Below are 26,127 nucleotides of genomic sequence, written 5' to 3'. Positions count from 1 at the left end.
ATGCTATGTGTATAGTGATTAAGATTTATGAGAATTTAGAGTGTTTTCAGTAAAAAAAAAAAAAAAAAAAAAAAAAAAAAAAAAAAAAAAAGGAAATATAATTGGAGTTGTCAGAATTGGTACAGCCTTTCACTAAGTCAGAATTTGAATATATCTAAAAGTATGCTTAAAGGAAATTTAACCAATGAGTAAATGTTAACTAAGACTCAAAATGAGGAAATTATATTTTGAGACTATAGTGTGAGAGTGAGACTTTGTGTATGATAGTAAGATAAAGATAGAAAACTTTTGTGCTTTTCCTGTGGAAAGCATTAGAGCCATCAGAAGTGATGTATTGTATAACCATATTTAAATGAATCTCTTAAAATTTGTCTAACTAGTAGCTTGTACATTTTGTTGATTAAAACTTATTTTGTTTAATCTGCTGTGTTTTTCTTTATGGAATTCGATGCACCACTTGTAAAAATTAAGTACGAATCTGGGTGGGAGGAAAATTAGTCGAAAATAGTATAGGGTCAAGATTGAGTATTTCGTGTTGTCTTTGTGTACTCCTTACCAATCCCTTGGTTAACTTTTATTAATCTACAAGTTCTAGGTGGCACAGTCTGCAAAAAAATATAAATATTCTTAGAATTGTTAAAGAGATTGGTAACGAAGTGCTCTCACATAGGCAAGGCCTTAGTACCTGATAACCAAAATTTAAAGAAAAAATAAAATATTGGGTCACAACAGCAGTTTAGGTGGACATAAGAATACAGAGGCATAGCAAATGAAAGCTAGCTTTATTTAATACTGCTTCGATATTGCTATATATATATTTCACATGCTGTTATCTCATTGTGAAAGGTCATCATCACATAGTATTATAATAGTAGTACAGTAAAACGCTAGTCATTGCTCAGGATAAGGCCTAAGAACCCTAGACAAAACAGCACAAAACAATGTAATTTCAACCTTACGTAAATAAGGAAAGGTAAAAACAAAAACGTGAATAGAACAATGTTAAATTTTTATTCTACGAAATGTTTTCATAGTTTTACATTTAAGATGAAGGGCCAGGCTGAATGTTTTCTGAGAGCTTTGGCATCTTGAAGGTGTAGCCATGAAGGGTTGATTGTTATTTTCTTTTTCACTCATGAAGGAGATCTCAGTAGCAAGATATTGCTTCCAAACACCATGTGACAGCAGAAACTCAACATCCTCTTCACTAGCATCTGATAGTCCTATTCATTAGCCAAGCTGACAATGTTATGAATGATTGATTCTTCTTGAACCAAGTTTTGACATATTTCATCCTATATCTTCTTCCATAGTCTATTCATGCATGTTTCAGTCACTTCAAACAGATGGCAATTTATCTTTGCCATCTGTTTTCTCTTACAATCTGATATTAGCACCCTGGTCCATTGGATGCATTAATGAAGTGGTATTAGGAGGAAGAAAAACCACTTCAATCAGAATACAATTTTTAAGTGAATGAAATTATCAGGGTGGTTTGAAGCATTATTAAGCAATAAGAATGCTTTTGATTTTATTTTGTGTTTTTCCCAATAGTGCTTTGCAAATGAGCAAAAATGAGAGATGAACCAATTTTGAAAAATGTCTATCATAATCCAAACTTTTTTGTTTGCTTTCTAGATCAATGGTAGACTTAATTTTAAAATTCCTTTCATTGTTTGTGGATGTCTTAGAATGACACACAAACATCAGCTTTAACTTAAAATCACCTTTCTCACTACCTCCTAGAAAAGACTTCACTGATCTTTTCCAATCTTGAAGCTAGGTGCATGATTTTCTTTGTAAGATAAAAGTATGGGAAGGCATCCTTTTTTCAGAAAAAGCCCATTTTATTCACATAAAAAAAACAAATTCAGGAAGATAAGAACCTTTCTTGATGATGGCTGAGTTGGAGGAAAAAATTTTTTGAGCTGCCCTTGTATCTGAACTTGCTGCTTCTCCAGTGATATGTATGTTATGTACTTGTTAGATCTGTCCCACCAATCTCTGCTAGCAGTAAATGTTTCTGACATTTCTTCTTGAACATGTGTAAAAACGTTTCTTCCCTTTTCATTATTATTAAGTGACTTGAATGGGTGACTTGTGTTGCTTAAAATTTTGAGGTTGTAGTTGTAGAAAATCTTATTTTGTCTGCATTTTTCATAATTCTTCTTATAGTGGACATAAAAGTCTTTGATCAACTTTTATGTCTAACCCAATTCTCAGATCCATAAGTTAAAATTTGTTTGAACACTATCTTGCATATAGCTGGTGTTTTGACTAATATCTCTTTTATTCCATATACATTTATGTAATAAATTAAATAAATTTATGGAACAAATATAAATGGAAAGAAGCGAGAAAGTGAGAGAGTAAAAATTGTTATCTTATTACTGAGATACAACAGAAGTGAGTAAAAGAGGAATGCATAGGCTGTGTAGAAGAAATGGATAGAATTTTTCTATATGTGGAGTGAGTTTGATAGTAGTAAAGACATATACAAGAGGGGCAGCCTTCATTTAAATGGATTTGGCATCGGAGCCAGGAGAAATTATTAACTGGGTTGGGATGCAGAGTCAGGGAAACTAGATTATCATAGGAGGAATAGTGAGAATGTGTGTGTAAGGTCACTGTGGTATGCCAATGTGACAATGATATGAATGTCATTGAACATGGTTATGAATCTGGTGAAGAGGTGGAAATTTATGCTTTGGGTTCAGACTTTTTGAGTGTGTATCTGTGAATAAAAAAGAGAAAGTTGCCCAAACAGCAGGCCAAGCAGACTGTAGATGTAAGCATACAAAAAAGCCAGGAAGTGACTTGTTATGTCTAAACACAAATGCCAGGAGCATTAGAAACAAAGGGATAGAGTTTGTTGCCTTAGTGAATGTGTTTTGGCCTAAGATTATTGACATTAGTGAAATCTGGCTATCAGAGTCAGATGTACTAACTGGAATCAAGTGTGAAGGGTATAATATTTTTAGGAAGGACAGAAGAGCTAAAAGAGGAGGAGGGGAGTTACTACTAATGATATCAGATAATTTGCATTCGCTTAGTGTAGAAACCCATGAAAGCACTAATAATAATAATTTTCAGTATAGCAGTGAGTTTGAAGCTATCTGGTGCAAAGTCAAGACTAACAGAATTAAATATGTGGCAGAGTATTGCTACAGACAATGAACAAGTGAGTAATCATTACAGGTGACTAAAATTATCCTAACATTGATTGGGTAAGAAGAAATCTCATGATAAGGCTAAAGGAGAATTTATTGAGCTGTTGCAAGACAACTTTCTCCAGCAGCATGTGAAAGAAGGAAGTCAAAGAGTGTTAATTTTGATCATAACATCAAAAGAGGTTTCAGTTAAGAATGTGAATGTTTTTTCCTTGGTGAGAGTGATCAGGTTTTACTCCTGGAAAGTAGCTAACTATACAGATATACAGGTTACATGCTGAATTACAAATCTGGAAATTATGACAAGCTCAGGAGAATATCTTCTTTGGTTCCATAGTATCAGTTGTTGAATGGGAAGGATATCAGCAGTGCATCAGAAGCTTTGATGCAGTATCTGAATGTGTCCCTAGAGTTCAAAGAACAAAAGGAATAGGAGTAAAATGCATGTGCAATCTCATTAAACAAGAGATCCATAAAAAGATAATGTGGAAGGAATACAGTGAGTGAGACAAGTTATGAAATATATAAAGCACAGGCCAGAAAAGTTACAAATATTGCACAGAAACGAAATAAGAGTATGAAACAGAAAAAACTGATGTGGAAGAATAACTTTAGTGAATGCAGATGGTACTCTTATGTCAGAAACAGATGGGATTGTTCAGAAATTGAGTGCTCATTTCGCTAAGATTGATCAACCAAGTGTTTATAATATGATGCACAGTGCTGTCACTACACTGTGAAGGGATAGAGATGCATAAGAATGAGATTTAAAGGCTGTAGCATAAACTGGTTATTATCAATTCAGCAATAGAGCCAGATGGGATATCAGCATGTATGCTAATGAATGTTCAGCTGAACTGGCTAGGCCCTTGACATGTTTGTATAACTTGAGTCTCAGCTCAAGAAAGGTCACACAGGAATGAAAAGAACATATTGATAGTTCCATTTTAATAAGGGTGGTGCAAAAACTGACATGTCTAACTACCAACAGTGAACTGACAACAGTGGTCCAAGTACTGATCCCTGAGGCACACCACCACCAGTTACCATACATTTGGCAAATGCCTGCCCACCATATATACTACTCTCTGATACCTATCCACTCCAGAGATACCGATAGATGGTGAAGATTTTAGAAAAGTTAGTAAGAGCTTGCATACAGCAATAGGTTGAAAGACAACCTATTGCAAACAACAGCATTGGTTTACTGAAGGGAGATCATGTTTTAGCAATTAACTCATATTTTATAATGTGACGGCTGAGTTGGATAAAGTGAATACTGTCACACTTTGTTAAGGCATCTGATAGAATACCACACAAAAGGCTGTTGCATAAACTACAGAATATGGGATTGGAATATAAACTACTGACTTGGATAAATCGGTGGCCAATGGATAGGTATCAGAGAGTGGTATATGGTGGGCAGGCATTTGCCAAATGTATGATAACTGGTGGTGTGCCTCAGGGATCAGTACTTGGACCACTGTTGTTCAGTCTATACATTAATGATATTGGGTAGGACCTGACAGGTGGTGTTCAATTATTTGCAGGGCAATCAGGTATGCTAATTCTATAAGTACTGATATATATAGTACTTATAGAATGATTTGAATAAGCTGGAACAATGGGCAAATGATAATGGCTGTCAATTCTTGATTTAAGAGGCGAGATGATTTGAGAGGCAAGAAGTATTCTATGAGGGAGGATGTAAAGGAGTTGTTAGAAGAGGCAAAACTGAAGAGCAAGAAGGTGAAGATGATTGTAAGTCTCCTACCATGCTATGATAGAGGCAAAGTGAGGAGGAGGGGCAATGATAGCCGATGAGTCTATACATAGATTGTGCAAAAGGAATGAGGTAGAATTTATAGATCTGTGGTCTCTATCTGACAGAAAGAAAGATTTGTAAAATGAAATGGACTGCATCTAAATGGTTCTGGTGTTAGATGTCTGGAGAGCTTTGTTCACCAAATATGCTGAAGTGCAAATTCAGGGAAACTTAAGCAATTAGGGTGGAAGCAAGTGAATTTGTGTGAAAGCACCCATGAAGCGAGTGAGTGTGAAAATGACCAAGTGAGGAATCTAGTCTCTCAAGCAAAAATATTGAATAGGGGTAGTCAATTCAGAATGTCAAGGTGGGTATGGGAACTAAAGGGAGGAGTTTTTGGCATTGGTTAGTACAACCTTGCCAAAAGTTATAGGCATTAGTGAGACCTGGCTAACAGCAGATGATATAGTTACAGGGATTGAATGTGAAGGGTTTAGTATCTTTAGGGAAGATAGAATGGGGGAGAGGTACTGCTGATAATAGCAGATGAACTGCAACCAAAAAGAATAGGAGACAGGCAGGTGGGTAGCTGTTCATTTGAAGCAATCTGGTGTGAGATTAAGGCCAGTAAGAGGAAATATACAGCTGGTTGTTGCTATAGGCCAGGGAGTTCCATATGTGATCTGAAAGACAAGCATTGCCAAATTAGTACAATGAATACAGATAGAGTGGTTATTATGGAAGACTTCAACTATGGAGATATAGACTGGAAGGAAGAACGTTCACATGGCAGGAAGGAAATAGAATTTATACACCTGCTAAGAGATAATTACTTAAGGCAGCATGTGATGGAGGGGACTAGTGGTGGGAGAGTATTGGACTTGGTCACAGGATCAGAATTATCCATAACCAAGGTGACAACATTGCCTCCAATTGATGAAAGTGACCATGCGGTCTTGACTTGGGAGATTGTAAAACATGAGAAATATTCTATCAAGAAGGGGTATTTGTGGAACTACAAGGCAGGTGATTATGACATGCTTAGGAAGAAACTTAAATCTGTACCACAGCATAAATTACTGCAGGGTAAGGATGTTAGTAGTGCATAGGATATAATTAAGGATCATCTAGAGGAAGCAGTATTAAATTGTATACCTAGGGTAAGGAGGGCTAATCAAGTAGGAGTTAGATGGATGAGTATTATCATTAAGCATGAGCTGCAGAAGAAGAAAATGCTGTGGAGGGTATATAAAGAGAAAGGTGACCAGCATAGCAAGGAAGGCAAAATCAGATCATGAGAAGAATCTAGCCAAGCAGGTCAAAGGAAATCCCAAAGAGTTTTTTCGTTATGCAGCATGCAAGAGAAAGAATGACTATGGAAGATTAACCTTAATGAGTGATGATGGTCATGAGGAGACAGAAGTGGATAAAATAGTTGAGTTACTGAGTGACTGCTTTGCAAGGGTATATCATCCTAGTGAAGTTATTGTTTTAACATACGTCACAGACATTAATGCGGGAACAGAGATGGATGAATTGGAGGTTATTAGGATATTGCAGAATCTCAGTGTAAACAGCTGTTGGATTAGATGGGATATCAGCTAGGGTTTTGTGAGAATTTACAAGGGAACTGGCAATGCCTTTGACTAGTTTCTTTAATTTAAGTCTCAGCTCTGGTAGAGTTCCAAGGGAGTGGAAAGAGGGCAAAATAATTCCCTTGCATAAGGGAGGTTCCAAATTGCAGTAACAAATTATAGACCAATCAGTATCTCAGGCATTGTGGTAAAAGTACTAGAAAAATTGGTAAAAAAGAGAATTCAAAAATGGGTAGATAAAAATATGATATGTATGAGGATCAATATGGCTTTGTGAAGGGTCAGTCATGCCTTAGTAATTTATCAACATTTTATAATAGAGTAACAGCTGAAGTGAATAAAGGAAATGGCTACACAATGATTTGGTGGATTTTGCAAAGGCATCTGACAGAATACCATATGGAACTTTGTTATGCAAATTAGAACAAATGGGGATGGATGTGACACTGGTGATGTGGATTGTGGGTGGCTGCTGGACAGATATCAAAAAGTGGTATATGGAGGGGCAGAAAAAAGGCAAAAACAGGTGGTGTGCCACAAGGTTCAGTGCTAGGACCATTGCTGTTTAATTTATACATAAATGATATAGGAAATAACCTGCAATCCATTCCACTCATTCGCAACTCTACAAGCAAAAAATCTAGTCCTCACACCCCTAATAACCACAACTTTATATTCAACTTCCAGGGATGACCCTTATAAAATTATGCATCATGTATCACATTGATGACACTGTACTCCTGGAAATAGATGAAGCTAGAGATTTAGGGTGGTGGTAGACAGAGAGTTAAAGTTTAGAGGAAATATTGCTAAGGTAGCACATAAGATTAACTTGGCTATTGAAGAACACATTAACAAGCAGAGATAGGGAAGTTGTTATTCCTCTTTATAAGACCTTGATACAGCCACATCTGGATTACTGTGCTCAAATCTTATTCCCTGGGTTTCTTGGGGGATGAGGAAGCAGTGGAGAGAATTCAGAGGCAAGCGACCAAGATGGTGAGTGGCCTGTGGAATGTTCCCTATGAGGATAGATTGATGGTGTGATTGCAGAGGTTGGTTGATAGGAGAAAAAGAGGGATATCATGGAAACATTTAAGTTGCTTAAAGGATTTTATTAGACAGATGCAGGGGAAATGTTTTGGCACCTGTCTAGAGGGACCAGAACAAGGGGTCATCCCTGGAAGATGAATAAATTTTTGGTTATTAGGGGTGTGAGGACTAGATATTTTGCTTGTAGAGTTGTAAATGAGTGGAATGGGCTGCCAGAGTTAGTTGTGAATGCTTTGTCTTGTTAGGGATGGGTATCAGTTTAACATCGAGAAATGTAAAGTTATGCATTTTGGGTGTGATACATTCATTGCAGGAGACCCAATCTATCTATACATGGTGCATAAAGTTATGCACCATGTATAGATAGATTGGGTCTCCTGCAATGAATCTTCGGACTCCATGGAGATGCCCATATAATAATAATTGTATTCCAACTCATACACATTTATAGAATATTTTATCATTTCAATGCAAATTTAGCATAGTTTCTCTCGAATAAGTAGATACTATCTAGTTCATCACCTTACCTATTTAAGTCATTTCTAAATATACAACACATTACAATGCTGTTCAAAAAAGCCTTTGGAACAGCATACTTTAATAATAAAATGTACACATTCTGCTTGATATTTTGGTAGAAACCAAAATTCAGCTTTCTTTTTCTTGAAATATGTTTATGCACATTCTGTTTATAATGACATACACCGCTTGGAAAAAAGTCAATGGACACCATAGTGTGAGGAATAAACAGCCATGGCACGCTCCTTAATAAGATGTTTCCTCCTTTCGCTGCAATGACTGCAGCAATACTGTGGGGCATACTTTCCACAAGCGTATGATAATAATCAATGGGAATTTTGGATCATTCTTCCTGTGGGCATGTAATGAGATCCTGGATTGTTGTGGGATGGATGTCCATTGACTTCACCCGATGCTCCAGTTCATCCCACAGATGTTCAATAGGGTTGAAATCAGGTCTCTGTGGAGGCCAGTCAAGTGTGGTGACGTTCATTTCCACAAACCACGCAGTTACAACAGCAGCCTTATGACACGATGCATTGTTGCCGAAAGAGACAATGGTTGGTTTCATAAAAACGCCACAAAGTAGGAAGCATTGCATTGTTAAGAATGCTCAGATACCTCTTGGAGTTCAATGTTCGTGGCACCACAAACAGAATTCTGAGACCAAACCAGAAAATCAGGAACATACCATTCCACTGTCACCTCCGAATTTCATAGTTGGGGTTATGCACTCTGGTAAGAGACATTCGGCAGGCATCTGCCACACTCACATCCATTCATCTGTTTGGATGGATGTGAGTGTGGATGCGAGGGTATAGTGTTGATTCGTTGCTCCATAACACAGCTTTCCAAGCTTCTATGTTCCACTGTACATGCTCTTTGCATTACTGAAGACGAAGCTACATGCTGGTTTGGGTAATGTGGGGCTTACATAATGCCGTCTCCTACAACAGAAACCAATGTTGTGAGCCTCGGTTCTGAATGTTTTTGTATAGATTTGTGTTCTGGGCATCCAGTCAATGTTCATTACTCCACATTCAACATACTGGATGACAAATAGTGGTTTTTACATTATGTTATCCTTCATAGCATCCTACGTTCACATTCAGTGAGTGTGGTGGCGTGTCTACTGCAGGTAGTACTTGCAGTTAACTCCCTGCACTTCCATCTCAGTATGGTATCACTGTTTGTTGACCTGGGATGGTTCAGTTTGTCAACAATTTACTGAATAGGTAGGCCTGCTACATGGCATCCTATCACAATGCCTCTCTGAAACTCTGTCAGTTCCTTTCTCACAGCTATTTAACTCAGACACAGTTGCAATGATTTGGGAGCATCATATTCCTCCAATTTATACTGGCTACAAACACATGACTCGTTACATGGCACGATACACTTTGCCCACGGGCATGTCTATTGATTTCTTTCCAAACAATATATAACAGCAATAATGATATACTATATACAATATTCAGCAGTGTTTACTTTCAATGTTTCAAACCTTCCCCCAAGAAAGTTAAGGAAAAGTTTGAGATAATAACAAATAATAACTTATAAACTAAATCTAAAGGAGAATAACAAGCTTACTTTTGTTCAATTAGATTTTGAATCTTTTCATCGATTGAAATAGAATTTTCTTTGTTATTTGAGATACTTTGGCTCAAAAATGCTGAAAAACAACAATAATTATAAGGAATAAATTTAAAATGGCTGCTATCATTTGAATCAGAAAAGAATATCAAACACAACCAACATATAAATTAGTTTAGTTCCATAGAGGCTTTCTCAGTTGAAGGTGAGTTAATCGGATCATATGGATATCAGGGTTTTTTCCAACCAAAAATTTAGGCTTTTCCTCTTGCAAAATGGGCATAAAACACAGCTTTCTTTTGTAACTCCATGAGGGTGTCATTGTAATAATGTTATTGCTTGCTATGTGAAATGGCTATTTTAAATGTTGCCCACCAAATACATTTAATTATTACTCACATGACTGGTTGAAAAGGTAAATTAGAAGTCAAAGTGTAAAGGATAATTTTGTATATGTTATATATGAAGAAAAAGACACTATCCAATCCATGATATATGTTCTTTGAGACACCTTACTTTAATAATAAAATGTGCACATTCTCACATTCTCCTTGATCACTTATTACAACTCCTTCAGGGATTCCATTCTGTATCTGCATACCCTACTATAATTTGAGCCTTTTTTGTGTATGTGTGTGTGTGTCCTGTCTGAAATAATTCCCAAACAGGTTACATAGTGTAGCTGTTTCGAATTCAATTATTCCAATTGAGTATAATTTGGTCAGCAGCAGGACTAACTGCAAAGTTATTCTTTTGTTTACTGTTTTTTTTCAAAATTTAGAGAACAGTGGTTGGTCAGTGAGTTACATGTCTGTAGTTCTGAATGTTATTTCGTTTTTTTTTGTAAACAGGCACAACATCTAATTCCATATTTATTTGTTTTAATTAAAAAAAAAAAAGATACTACATATGATGGAATGTTTAGCATTACAATGTAGCAGAAGGGTCATTCCATATTAAGTAAATCTTGCTTGTCCATAAGATTCCCCCTGCCCACATGTACAACATTAACTTAAAACAGCACTTCTTTTTAATTCCAAATAATCTGGCATTTCAACAGAAACTGATGGTACATTTAATATCACTAAAAAGCTTATACATCATCTATATTTTAAAACAGCTCTTTCAGATTACAATGTTCTATATTTTTAGAGTCAGAAATTCTAGGATTAGGGAATTTTCATCATTTCCAGGAATTTTTATTTCATAATTGTTTTGTAGACATACTTTGAAAAACATTACACTTCTTATTATACTTTTAACCACTATAATACTGTTTATGATTTTCCCATACATAATCTTGTTAGTGTGTACCAAAATAGGTTATATTTAAAAAGTAAATAAATTTTTGTAACTTTATTTCAGATATGCTGGCCTGGTTGACTGGGTGGATAGCATCTCCACTTTCTACCAGTGGGTTTGAATTCTATTGTGGTATGGATGTTTCTAAAAGTCTTGAGGTAGCAGAAAATTTTCTTAAATGGTGATCTCACTATACTCATGTGAGACTACCATCACCATGCATACAGACTTGAAAAAGCAAAAAGCTTTTTCAAGAAGGGTGATCCCATTTTATTTAGCTGTCAGCTCATTTATGATATTAAATGTAAAACAGGTTTACAGTTTTACAAAGTTGTAAACCTTTTTTTTAAAATTTCATATTTAAAAAAAAAAGCATAAAAATTTTGGCTTGCACACTACTTAAAAGACATGACTGTCCAAGAGGTTGTATATTATATTTGCCATTTATTACTGCATTGATTAGGTTCCACTGGCCAGCCAGTTGTTTCAAAGTGTTGGTTCTCATTAGAGACCAGGCAGAAACCCTCTATTCAATACCAAAGCATTCCCATGTCAGAGAGTTATATTCTTCATAAGTGAACTCTCAGTAGGTGCATAAATATTATACCAAAATGGAAGGCTTCAATTTTGCAAGATTAGTAAAATATATAATGAGGATATTAAATATCTGTCATCATTTTAAATCCAAATTAAATGAAAGATAAAAGATGATTTGCCTGCTTAACACACCATCAGACATCAAAACCAACATAAACCATATATATATTCATGCGACGCTTAGAGGAATCATTTGATTGCCATTATTAGTTCAATGGATAACCCCCACTTCTACCCCTCTACAGCCATTTACTAAGTGCCAATGTATATCAGGCACTCTTCATTATTGGTTAGCTATTTCTATTTCACAAAAACAGATCACTTATTATTATTAAGAGAGATCTCCAGGGAGTCAGAAATTCATTGAGAGAGGCCATTCTATTTGTACAAGCTGTCATGCCCGTTCTTGAATTCATTCACACTTGCACACACAACATCCATTTGCAATCCATTCCAATCATGCACCAGTTTATGAAAGAAAAATCTAGCTCAAACCCCCTTCTTGACAGCATTCACTCTCACTTTACAAGGATGTCCTCGCATACTTTTCTTACCCTCCATAAATTGAAAAATTCCATCAACCGAAATCCTGTATGACCCTTTCAGAAGTTTGTAAGACTCAATCACATCGTCCCTCTTTCTCCTGTTTGCTAGTGTCTGCAGTCTACAAATTCTCAATCTGTCTTCATAATTAGTATTCCACCATCCTGATATCATTTCTGAGACTCTCCTTTGCACTCTCTCCACTGTATCAGAATCACAATGAACCGAGAGACCAATAACCCAAGTGAGGTCTAATCAAGGCCTTGTAAAGAGGTAAAATGACATCATTATCTTTAAATGTTAAAGTTCATTTCAGCATTGCAATTATCTTTTGAGTTATATTTGCAATCTCTGCTGCATGGCCCTGAACTTCAACTTCTTATCTACTAACACTCCAAGATCCCTAATCGGATCAGTTTTGTCTAGCATAATCCCACCAATATAATATGGCATTATCTAATCATGCCCAAATGACCTTACATTTATTAACACTGAACTGACAGCCATTTTCACATGTCCACAATTCGTGCCTATTCCAAATCATTCTGCAAGTACTGCACATCATCAGCACTCCTGATTACCCTACCTATCTTTGCATCATAAAATCCTTCCCATTGTCATTAATGTACAGATTAAATAGTGGACCCAAGACTGATCTTTGTGTTATGCCACTGGTTACCTTAAATTTTGCAGACTCACTTTCCCTGTATACCACTTTTTGATATCTGTCAGTCAGCCATCCTCTTATCCATGCTAACAGTTTATAATCCAATCCCATATTCTCCAATTTATGCAGCAGTCTTCCATGCTGTATTCTGTCAAAAGCCTTAGCAAAATCCAAAAGTATTATGGTGTATCCATTCCCCTTGTCTAACTCAGCAGTAACATTCTTATAGAATGTAAGCAAGTTGCTAAAATATAACCTTCCCTTAGTAAGCCCATGCTGGTCATTGCAAAGTAGAGATTCTCAAATCAACCCATTTCTGAATGCAAGACCTAAAACCAACTTTTCCAAAACTTCAGTATCCCTTGCTCCTGCAAACTAACATACTCAGACAACTGGAAGAACATAAAAAATCATGCCCATTATTTACACTACAGCTGTCCAGCAGTGGCCAGCCATACAATGGATATAGATTGCCAGATCCAAAGGAAGAAGCCTACCTTTTATACTGAAGCAGATATAAATTGATATAGAATCTGCTACAACACTACATTTTTCAAATCTATACAAATTTGGCTACCTCACATTGCCAAAATCTGGGAGACCATCATCTTGAGGCCTTCAGTAATATTCCTTCCCTGCACCCATAAAACATGCCAATTAGGACAGTAGGATCCCACTGTTTTACCATCAGTCTGTTTGCCTTCCTGCTGATGTATCTGCGTTCATCTGCTTATTGTCCTCTGTGCTGATGAAGCTGCTTTGGTAACCAATACTGGCCAATAATTTAAGAGTTTAATAAATTTAGTTATTAAATTATAAATTAAAGATGCCAAGAAATTATATTCTTGGTTTAATCCTTTATCCAAGTGTAGGCAAACAAAGTGTGTGCCTGAAGTATTTTCAGGACAGGGCAACTCGTATATAAAGGCTAATGACTTCACATCACTTGCCTTAGTATATATATTTATAATATAACCAAGTGGAAAAACTTCCAACAACTCTCTCGAATCCAGAGTATTTTAATAATAAGATGTGACACCTTTTGGCTACTCGTATATAGAAATATGACTTATGCATTACTTCAACCTTGGTATCACCTCTGGGTCTGGCTCCCACTGATGAGACATCAATAAAGTTCAAAAAACCAGTCTGGGTAGTGATCCTTCCCAGAATGCATAGCATTATACGTCTGCAAGGATATGTGCTTTGCATTATGGGATACTAAGGCAAGTGATGTGAAGTCACTAGCCTCTATATACGAGTTTCCCTGTCCTGAAAATACTTCAGGTACAAACTTTGTTTGCTTATACTTGGATAAAGGATTAATCCAAGAATATAATTTCTTGGCATCTTTAATTTATAGTATAATCAAGTGGAAAAACTTCCAACAACATATCCTTACAGACAAATATAATGCTATGCATTATGAGAAGGACCACTACCCAAACTAGTTTTGACCTTTATTGAGGTCTCATCAGTGGGAGCCAGACCCAGAAGTGATACAAAGGTTGAAGTAATGCAGAAGTAATAGCAGTATATATTTTGATATCAGTTTTCTTGTTTTGTAGATATTAAATCTGAATAATCATATCTCATTTTACAGTAAAGTACTATCTTTTACCATTTTCAAGAACAAATGAGCATGGGCTGACAATTTTGGACCTAGTCAACCAAACTGTATTCTCATTTCTCATTGGCTTCAAAATACAAAACAATGGTACAACATGATGGAATTTCATGCCAGATGGAGTGCCTCCAGTTAACAAAGGTCCCCATTTTTAAATCAGAGAATCAGGATAAACAGTGAAAAGTCAGTTACTGAAGCAAACTCCAAATCATCATTAGTAGAATTCAAGACTTGCACCATGAATGTAAGAGGCTTCAAGTGTAACTGACAGAAGAAATAGAGAAGTAATTAAAAGAAACACACGTATTAACCACAGTGAAAATTATTTAATGTAAATATTTCATCCTAAGTATCTTAGGACATCATCAGTACACTAGTTTAAACAATAATAGGAATAACATACAGTTAGGGTGCATGATTACAATAGAATCTCATTAAACGTGCGTAACATGTTACAGAAGTAAAAAAAAAAAAAAAAAAAAAAAAAAAAAAATTAGAGAAGTAGCACATCGACATTATTGGTATTACCAGAACACAGAAGTTCAAAACAGGTGAGGTTCTTTGAAATAACCATTAAGATGTTATGTTAAGGCCTTAATACAGTATTCAACACTGAACATGAGAATAAGTTTCTGGAAAGGCAAGTAATATCAATATCTTCTGCATATTTGATATGTTGGCAGACATCAAAAATGGGGGAACTATACAATGAGACATGGTCTCACACGTGGTGCCTATAGTCCCACAGGTCTATATAATTCAGATGGCTTAGTCATGGGGTCAAATTCCAGATGACTGGAATAGAATTCTAAATAGCACCCATCTATAAAAAAGAGAAATAAAAATGTGAGATTTACTATGGAATTTGCTTATAATTCAGATAAAATTTATGCAAGAATACGTGAGAATAGGCTAAGTAAAAATGCAGAAAGGAAACTTGGGGAAACTGGGTTCAGGCCGAAAAGAGGTTGTTAGGATCAGATTTTCACTTTTAGACAAAGTTGAGAAATCATAGGAATACAATGAGGATCTGTATTTGGGTTTTGTAGACCAGGAAAAGACATATGACAAGGTACCAAGAGAAAACTGTTCAAAACTTTTATGCTACACATTACATTATATTGAGCTATACAAGTTGTAAATCAGCAATTAGAATTGATGCACGTGTGTGAAAAAAAAAATCGATTATGTGTGAAAAAAAGTGTGTGCTATCTCCACTGTTATTCATCATCTATGTGTATCACATTATGAATGGAAGCAGCATTGGGACTGATATCAAAGTTGGATATATTCAACTCAGCTCTTTTATTTTATGCAGATGATGCTATACTCCTAAACAAATACAGCAGAAGTCTTCAGGATTCCCAGCTAAATTGGATAACAGCTGTAATAAATTCAGTATACAAATGCCTCGGAGCTCTGTCATTTCACCCGCCCTCTTCATGATTTACATAAACCTGCTCTCATTGACTGCAAACCCTATTCATGGTTTTGTTGATGATAGCACTCTCCACTCATCCTGCTCATGCAACAGTCCTTGGAATCATCTGTAATGGGTACCCTGAAAGCTGATCTCCACGGTATCTGTAACTGGGATGAAGTTAACCTGGACAACTTGAATGCTTCAAGAACACAATTTTGCTTGGTTTTTTGCAAGGTGAATCTCAGGTCTTTTCTGCTTGCATCTGATAATGAGCTTCACTGTCAAGACCAAGCCTTCCTTCTTGGACTGACTCTTAGTCCAAACCATTCTTGGGATGGTCATATCACTTTTACAACATTATCAGCTTCTGGGAAACTTGGCATCCTTTTTAGTGCAGGAAGGTACTTCTCTTCTGATCAGTTACCTGTTCTGTATAAATCTGGGTGTGGCCAGTCTGCACCTGAGACCTCACTGGGATTCTTGAAGTTATATGCTATATGGGGGGGGGGGACAGTTTAGTTGATTGATGACATCTCTTAGAGACTCCCTTTGCCCACTTTTTCAGAGAAGATCAGTTTCTGCATTGTCTCTTCTGCAGATATTTCCATGGTCACTATTTAGCACTGTTGGCATTCATTATGCTTCTGATTTCTGCCAGATCTACAGGAACTCGAGCAACAGTCATTCAGCATTCCCCCTGCAGTTGGACTGTATACTCACCAAGCTTACCGCTCCCAGTCATCTTTCATTTCATCTGCTTCAGTTTTGTGGAGGCCACTCCCCATTAAGCACTTCAAAGGGACTACAACTGATAAGAGGAATGTCAACAGATTACACTGTTCCTGACTGCTGCCCACACACAGCATTTATTTGCTATAGGCTCTTCTGCCTCTCATGTGTGGGAGTAATAACAAAAAAAAAATAATAATAATAAAAAGGAAACAGACAACCAACCTATCAAAGCTGGCATGGTGGGTGGTGTCAAGTAAATAAATTTATATGGAATAGAATAAGAAATAAATAAATCAAAAACATTAAACTAGCTATATATGAGACAGTGTTCAAACTAATTTTAACTTACATATCAGAAAGCTGGGTTAAAAATAAAACACTTGATCAAAGACTGAAGACCACAGATACAACAGTTCTGAGAAAAATCTACAGGAACTCGAGCAACAGTCATTCAGCATTCCCCCTGCAGTTGGACTGTATACTCACCAAGCTTACCGCTCCCAGTCATCTTTCATTTCATCTGCTTCAGTTTTGTGGAGGCCACTCCCCATTAAGCACTTCAAAGGGACTACAACTGATAAGAGGAATGTCAACAGATTACACTGTTCCTGACTGCTGCCCACACACAGCATTTATTTGCTATAGGCTCTTCTGCCTCTCATGTGTGGGAGTAATAACAAAAAAAAAAAATAATAATAATAAAAAGGAAACAGACAACCAACCTATCAAAGCTGGCATGGTGGGTGGTGTCAAGTAAATAAATTTATATGGAATAGAATAAGAAATAAATAAATCAAAAACATTAAACTAGCTATATATGAGACAGTGTTCAAACTAATTTTAACTTACATATCAGAAAGCTGGGTTAAAAATAAAACACTTGATCAAAGACTGAAGACCACAGATACAAGAGTTCTGAGAAAAATTAGGAGAGTGAACAGATGGCATTGTCACAGTTATTATTTTATTTATTTATCATATGAGTACAAAACAGATACAATAAAAGTTATATATAAAAGATAAATAAACAATTACAGACAATCACATAATGAGTCTGTCATTTAAATTATAAATTTATGCCAAGTTCATCAATCATACCATTCAGTTGCCTTTGTCAACATGCTCAGTAGTTCTGATGGCTGCCAGGGAAAGGCTCATAACTGTATTCATATGTGATGTGAGTCATCATTGTCTGAGCTAATGCTTCACTGCTGCAAGTCAGAATCAGAATGATGTCACAAGAGTGCAAGTACATCAATGCTCCTACCTTGTCCAGCAGTTCAGAGATGGCTGAGTGTTCTCCATGAGTGACGAGAGAGATCAAACCTAATGGCTTACTAGTTAGATACTTTGCAACTTCTTTGCAGAACAAGGTCCCTGTGTTGCTCCATTCTTCTTTCCAGGCATCAAAAATATTGAATCCCCTCATCAATCAACCATTTTGCAGTTTTCACCAAGGGGAGGGGGGGGATCTAAGCCTACCATGTCCAGATCAACATGGAGTTGTGAACTGTTCATGATTTTTAAATATTCCCTTCTGAAGGACTGCTTCCTATGTAGATGTTGCAGAGCAATGTTGCTCAGAACTGGGAGCCAGCATAGTAGAGTCAATTTGACTGCATCCATCACAATTCTCCTGATAGTGTTGAGCTGAGTATTGACCTTGGTGATGTGTGTGCTGTTCAGCCATATCAGGAGAATTGTGATGGATGCAGTCAAATTGACTCTACTATGCCGGAGTACCTCTGCTGCGGTTCCTGAAGATGTGCCAAGAAGCTTAGAACCACAGAAGAACCAAAGTAAAAATAAGGATACAGATGTGTTCAGAGTTAATATAAAATAGTATCATCACTCAAGCAAAATGGACCAAGTTCTAGGTGGATTGATACAGTAAAAAGTGCCTTAAAACAGTGCTTTTCAAACTTTTCTGGCTGCAACTCACTTGAACAAAGCATATAATTCAGCAGCCAACTACCCCTTCATATCCCACCTTTTACTAGCTGGTCGTATTTTACCACTAGATATGAGCCTTTATGCTGCTTCTAAGCAAAATTGTGGCATAGTTGACATATACAACCTTAACATTTTTGGTGGAATATTAATTTGGCATCTAACCAACAGCTTGGAAGTAAGCTTTTATCCAGCCAGTTCCCAACAAAAAAGGAGATAAGGGTCAACCATCAAATTATAACCTTGTTATCTAACTTCAATACTCTTAAACATACTAGAAAAGTTCAACATCAGTCAACTGCTTCATTACTTAGAAACTCACCAATTACTTACTGATCACCAACATGGATTCAATAATTCATGTTCCACAGCAGATCTTACTGTCAACCTCACTCAACTTTGGAAACAGGCCATGGAAAAGTCTGGCGAAACTCAAGTGGTCACTCTTGATATTGCCAAAGAATGTGATCAAGTCTGGCACTGTAGCTTTCTTACCAAACTACCATCATATGGTATTCCTTTTTCCCTTTGTGAATGGATTGCTAACAATCTTTCTGGTTGTTCATTGTGGGTAAAGATGGAGGTTTTTTCATCAGATTTTTCAATCAATGCTGGTAAACCCCAGGGATCTATGCTTTCACTCACACTCTTCCTCCTATACATCAATGATCTCCTCTCAATCCTCCTGTTTTTCATTTTCAAAATCAGTAATTCATGCTTCAAGATTAACCAATGTCTTAAACACTGATCTTTGCCATTCTCAAATGCCACCAACATGCAATCCATTTCACTTCTCAGAAAAAAGACCATGCTTCACTCTCCCTCACTTTTGCCAGTATTCTCTTCTTGGGTTGACTTTCACATCTAACCATTTCTGGCATAAGCACATCAGGTGTTTCTTCTGTCTCCAAAAAAAAAAAAGCTTGGTATTCTTTATTATTCTAAATAGTACTTTTCTCCTGACACTTTCAAATTACCTTAGAATACTGTTCCTATATTTGTGGTGGTGGTGCATCTAGGATCTCACTTAGAATGCTTAATTGCATTCAGAATAGAGCAGTTCACTAAATTTATGACTCCTCCCTCCAGTCGCTTGACGTTGATGTATTATGTCTTTTCTATAGATATTTCCATGGAAGCTGCTCCAATGAACTGACCATTACCATTCTTCTAATCATATATGAACATGATCAGCAGCTGTTCAACATTCATATACAGTTCTTCTCCAAACTTATCGAACCAATTTCTCATCCTTTTCCTTCATTCTCTATACCTTTGCTCTTTAGAATAGCCTTCTCCATACTGATTTTTCCCAATGATTAAAACCCTTAAGTTTTGAAGAACCACATCAAATGTCTTTCTTCTTTTAACTACTTGCTCACATGGTACTGTCATGTCACAGGTTTGGGACTTCCTGTGTGTGGAGGTGGATATTAAAAACCTGATGACCAAGGAAAATTTATTTTCATACCAGTTATCTCACAATGAATGCCATTTTGATATTCTGGAAGAGATAAAAATTTATCACAACCTGACTACTTGACTCCTTCTGAATCTGACAATATCTCTGAATATGTGATAAACCTTTAAAAAATCACAAATCAGTTTATTTGCACTTTAACACTATAATTTTTAAAGAATTTTTTTTAGGTATGGGGATGAGCAAGCAGTATTCCATATTTAACTGAATTCCGATATTTCTGAATAAAGAAAATTCTGCCACAATCATTGTTCAGCTGATCTGAAATTGAAATATGCTTTTCTCTTTCAAATCGGTTAAAACTCAAGCATCTATCATTATCATCCAATCGCAGTAAAATTTTGAAAGGGTGCATTAACTCCTCCTCTTCATTCAACTTTATCATCTGTGCTCTAAGGAACAGGTTTCCTCTAATTGCTTAGAAACTGCTACCACAATTCAAAGCAAATGTAAATAAACTTTTCTCTATTTATCTAATTCTTGGTATAGTGACGGTACTTGTGTGTTACAAATTTCTGGTTTTGTTGAAAGGATCACTGTATGTTAGAAATGAGAGCAAGTGATTTTTTAAAGAGAAAGCGTATACTAAAAAATTCCATAATATCCCAAACATTATCATAACAAAATGTAATGAGATCACTAACATAATTTACTAAAACTTCAGATTTTTTTATAAGTAGTCATTTTTAACTACCTATCAGGACTTCTGAATAATTTAAATAAAACATTTAGAAAATATAACTTAGTTTTGTTGCAAATGTCTTTTAAAAATCAGACCATTATTTTGTGTTTTTATTTTTATTTATTAATTAAGAAATATTAAAATGTACATACATGACAAAATATAGTCTGAGGTAAAGCTCTTTTGATCTTCATTAACTACATGAGATTCAAATGTAGTTTCCAGGATAGCATCTGTATAAGAATGAGGTTTATTAAGCAGAGCAGTAAGAAAAAGATGCAAAAGAGAAATATTAGCCAACTGTTCTTTTTCAGGACCATTTTTCAGCTTTTCTATCCAAATTTCTATTTCCCATTCACTGTTTTCAAATAAGCCAGTTCTGATAAAAAGCTAGGAAAGAAAAATAAATATATTTTGATTTTACTGCTGTTTACATGTAAATATTACCTAGTGAACTTCTTAAAATTCAGGGTGTCTGGGCCAGATGATAACGGCTTATAATGCAAGAACCACTCATTATATTTTCTCAAACTAAAGCTCAGTCACAATAGGAAATCAAGATTTGTTTTGTCACACTTTCAAGGTCACTAGTGTGCATGTATAGTTGCATACGTGAAAAAACGGCATAAGAACGACATTTCCCGGATGTCGGATCACAAGAGGAAGCCCAACTGCCTGGCCACCTAGATCTCCGGATATGACTTCATTGGACTTTTTTTGCATGGGGCTTTATTAAAGACTGAGTGTGTGCACCAGAGAAAAGTTTGAGATTTGGACAATTTGAAACAGCATATTGCTGCAGCAGTTGCTCTAATAACACCTCAGATACTAAAAAATACTTGGCAAGAGTTTGAGTATTGTTTTGACATCTGTTGAGCTATAAAAGGTGCCCACATTGAACTTTACTAACCTTCATAAAAACTTGGTGAGTTACTCTGTATAATAACAAAAAAATATTTTAATAAACCTTATAGATGCTGAAATATATGTGTGTATTTTTGGATATCTCTAGCCCAGACACCCTATATATAATCAGATTTTTTTATTTATTCTGAGTGTAAAAGTAAGATCTATTTTTAAACACACCATAAGTTCAGTTGTTGTTGTTTGTTTCACTTTATCTACTATATTAAAATTTCCATCTACATTTTTCCTTTTCACTTGCCATAAAATAAGGATATCCATTAGTGTAGTAAATACTTTTTCTGTTAGAGATCTCATGATCTTGAAAAATTCAAAATAGATGACTGGCTCTTGAAAATATTACAACTGTTGAAAATACACCACATATAGATATCCTATCTAGACATGTTTACTGATAAATGGTTGGCATTCATAGACGTCTTGTCAATTCAGTAACTCTTCTAATAGGAGAGTTATTTATATAGTAGTACTGAATTATTTATTTTATTTTTTGCAAGTAGAATTGTCATGTGCATATGACACTTGTAAAAAAAAAAAAAATGTTATGTGCATGTGTCATATGCATAATCTTTATGGCATTTGCTTGGACACCAGAAAAAACAGAGCATGCAACATCTCTCAAAGAACTGGGATACATAAATGCCACTTCGATTCTATACAAGATAGAACTAAAGTGAGTTCTTGTCCAAGAATTAAAGATTAACTGATGCTGCAGACCACAGTTCACTACCTAACTGCTTGCTCTGATAAAAAAGTGACAATAATTTTCACGAAATGCTAACGACACAAAATTTGGTTCCATGTGCTTATATACATACATCCTCTTCCTTTCTTCACAAACAAAAAATATAGCATGTAATATACAAATGTTGTTATTATGGCATAAAATAACACGCACATGCATATGTACACGTGTGTGTGTGGGGGGGGGGGGATCAGATTGACTTATCTGACTGTCACCATGTTATCTCAATTGATGTTGAGAACCCAGAAGAGTTTGACTTTATATAAACCTAATTAATATCATAATATAGCAGTTAGAGCTATAGAGTGCTAGGTCTGTCAACTTACATGTTCCTGGCCAGGTCGAAAGAGAAACCTTGCTACCTATGTTATGAGAATGGATGCTTAGCTTCAGATGAAAAGCTGGATAGTCTCTCATCTTCAAATAAGAGACCAAGGTTTTGCTAATCAAAAGGACATTATAACTACACTACAAACCAAGCTAAGCTATGAAAACTCAGTTTGGATCTCTGAAACTAATGCTAAATAAGTAACTGTGCATACGTCATCTTTATATAATATATATGGTCAGTCTGATTGGCCAAGTGGTTAGCGTATCTGCTCTCCAGCCAAGAGGATGCGGGCTTGAATCCCACGTAGGCATGGATGTTTGTGATTGTCTTCTCCCACTATGGACTGCATTACCATGGGAGTAGTAGACCCAAAACCTCCCACAATGAGAGGCATTCACCCTTGCAGGAATCTATATATATATATATATATATCAGCCTTTTACACACATACATACACACACACACACACACACACACACACACACACACACACACACACACACACACACACACACACACACACACACAAGGTTGAAAAACATATAACATATTATTGCTGTGTGTGTGTGTGTGGTCAAAAAAGAAAGCAGGAATATATTTTTTGAACAACTGCTGGAGGTCGTAGTCCTTAAGGAAATGTGTTGGGGGAGACTGTTCCAAGGTGCAGAAAAGGGAGGGACATCAAGTTGGATAGTGAGTGGATGTTGACCAGTAGATAACCATGTGTTTATGGGCTTGAAGGAAAGTAGAGGAATGGTGTCAGTGACTTCAGTGGAACAGCACCTTTGAAAATATTATAAGAGGCATAAAGTGTAAACAGCAAGTTTATGAGATAGTGACTGGAGCGAGATTACCAATTAACCAAGACTGTCCTCAACCTACTGAATTATGGCAAAGAGATTAGTGGTTAAGACACTGATTATGGAGGATCCAGTAGCCTGGGATATATGAGCACTACAAGGTTTGTCAAATGAAAAAGAGAAATTGAGAGTACTGTCAATAATAAAACTATGAATTGAGGTTAGCAACAGAAAGTCATTCATAAACAGGAAAAAGAGTGCAGGCAAAATACTGAGTACTGGAGTAATACCCTGGCATGGCGGGGAAATCTGAAGCATTGAATCTATTATGAAATGACTACTGTATTGTAAAATGATATAAATATTTGCATATGATCAAGTAAATTTTTCCAGGTGGTGAGTAACAGCAGACTGAACAAAAAATATTTTTTATTTAATCAAAAATAACTTTTTAAACAAAGTCTATTAACTTCAAAAAACACAGATGCAACACCACTGATCATTTTATGGAACTCCTACTGACTCATTGAGATATATCATCAAAATAATGGGGATTTGGGGACAGACATGGGGATACAAAGCAGAATTCAACAGGATGATGCTGCATTGCAAAAATATCAATGATCCTGCTTTATGAATATGTTACTGAATTTTGTAAATCCATGTCTAGTGAAATGAATTAGCCATTGTAGTGATCAAACAGTTCATTGAAGAATGCTTCCCCTTTGAGAAATACATAAAAGAATGAGATCACATAAAAATAGTAAGAGAGAGAGAGAGAGAGAAATTCTTAAAGAGAATATCTAAGGTCTTCATAAAATATATTTTTTTCCTGCAGCAATCTTATGCACAAAAAGTTACAAACTTTAGATAAGCTACATTGCTTCAACATTCAAGACCTACAAAGCTTGAAAAACTTTTCTCAACATTTTCCACCAGAAAACTACTACAACAGCAACTCCCCCCCCCCCTCAAAAAAAAAAAAAAAAAAAAAAAAAAAAAAAAAAAAAAAACACCACACCCTATACCAACAAATAATGAATACCATGATATATTATTAGCATACTATATATTCAAAGATATTGTCAGTATCAATTTCTGACCTTTCTTTTTCCTCAAACATGGTTAAATTTAACCATGCTACATGGTTAAATTTACATTATTACTAATTATCTCCTGTCAATAATTTCCTTCCATATCACTCAATCCCTTGTCAGCAGCACTCTGATGAGTCAAATCTTTTATTTCTCTCTTCCAGGACACTTCTGACTGCATCAATCAAATGATCTTGGTCTTCCTATGGATCTTTTCTTGCCATAACACCTGTTTTGCAGTTGTTGAAAGTTTTTTCACTTGGTTATAAATTGAATTAAAGATACCAAGAAATTATATTCTTGGTTTATCCTTTATCCAAGTGTAAGTAAACAAAGTTTGTGCATGAAGTACTTCATGACTAAGCTAGTTGTATATAGAGGCTAAACTTCACATTGATTGCCTTCGTATCCCATAATGCAAAGCACACATCCTTTTGGGTGTGTATAACACACACACACACACACACACACACACACACACACACACACACACACACACACACACACACACACACACACATACACTTTGTAAAACCATATACATTCTCCCACATACATACAAAAGACTCCGGTAAGAACTAGAGAAGTACCACGAGGACATTAAGTCAGAAGCTCTAGTCGGTTCTGCACTCCATAAAGGCTATGTGGGGACCTCCTCCCAGTTTATCTGGCTTTGACCCTTAAGTGACCCAAAGTATTCAGAGAGCTAATCAGTTACATCCTGAGAAAATACAACCTCAAAACCTGCTTCCAATACTTACTGAATCATTATTGTTATGTATACTCTTTCAGGGAGTTCTAGGACTCATTGAGAGAGGACCATTTTAGTTACTCATACTTAAATACCTATTATATTCCTCTTTGAACACATGCATTAAAGATGCATACACAACATCTATAGTGAACCATTCCACACATTTCCTAGCCAGACAAGAGCCATGATACATGGTCATTTACAGCAATAGCACTGGTCTAATTCTTCCATGGTAAAGTACTTTATACTTAACATCTAATGTCCTTTTAGACTATGAGAACTTGCTCAATTAATCCTCTTTTAAGATCCATATGAGGAAATGATTTAAGACTTCAGTTACAGATTAATTAGAATTCAATACAATTTTCCTTTATTTTGATTGATAATTCAGATTGCTTTAATGCTATCTGAATTATCTGGTTTTATGCTGTAATCACAATGTATAATGTACCACAGTTGACTTTTGCTATAAGAAACATAAGTACAGTTAGTCACTATAGCAAACATGTAGATAGTGAAAGACTACAACAAATTACTAAAAAGTCCTGAACAAAGATCCAGAGGATCCAGGCCATTCTTTAAAAAAAATATTGCCCTAGCAACCCTTCCACTATAACAAATCCATCTTTTGGTCTACAGATGTAATCCATGAGTTTGTCATATAAAGTTGATCATAGCTTTCTGTGATATACATGCTGACATATCACTGAATTATGATTACTCACATCTAGAGTAGAACATAACTGATATATTATAATATAAAGATATGCACAGCACTGTA

At 35.8% G+C, this 26,127-nt stretch overlaps 1 protein-coding gene across 1 annotated transcript in view; it reads right to left on the bottom strand.

The window, feature by feature from the left end:
* LOC150096172 (nucleolar pre-ribosomal-associated protein 1-like) overlaps positions 1-26,127 on the bottom strand; it is a 191,485-nt gene that overhangs the window by 43,195 nt on the left and 122,163 nt on the right. Inside the window, exons 14-15 of the mRNA XM_090409629.1 lie at positions 20,851-21,088; positions 9,693-9,774 (exon numbers count right to left, since the gene is read on the bottom strand). Of these exons, the coding sequence (XP_090265755.1) occupies positions 9,693-9,774; positions 20,851-21,088 (320 nt within the window). The remainder of the gene's footprint in view (positions 1-9,692; positions 9,775-20,850; positions 21,089-26,127) is intronic.

The sequence above is a fragment of the Typopeltis vanoorti genome, chromosome 19 (genome assembly GCF_054136105.1).
Source record: "Typopeltis vanoorti isolate ZY-2024b chromosome 19, IOZ_Tvanoo_1.0, whole genome shotgun sequence".
Classification (NCBI taxonomy): Eukaryota; Metazoa; Arthropoda; class Arachnida; order Uropygi; family Thelyphonidae; genus Typopeltis; species Typopeltis vanoorti.
The sequence above is the reverse complement of the archived record's forward strand: the minus strand, read 5'-3'. Positions and strand labels throughout refer to the sequence as shown.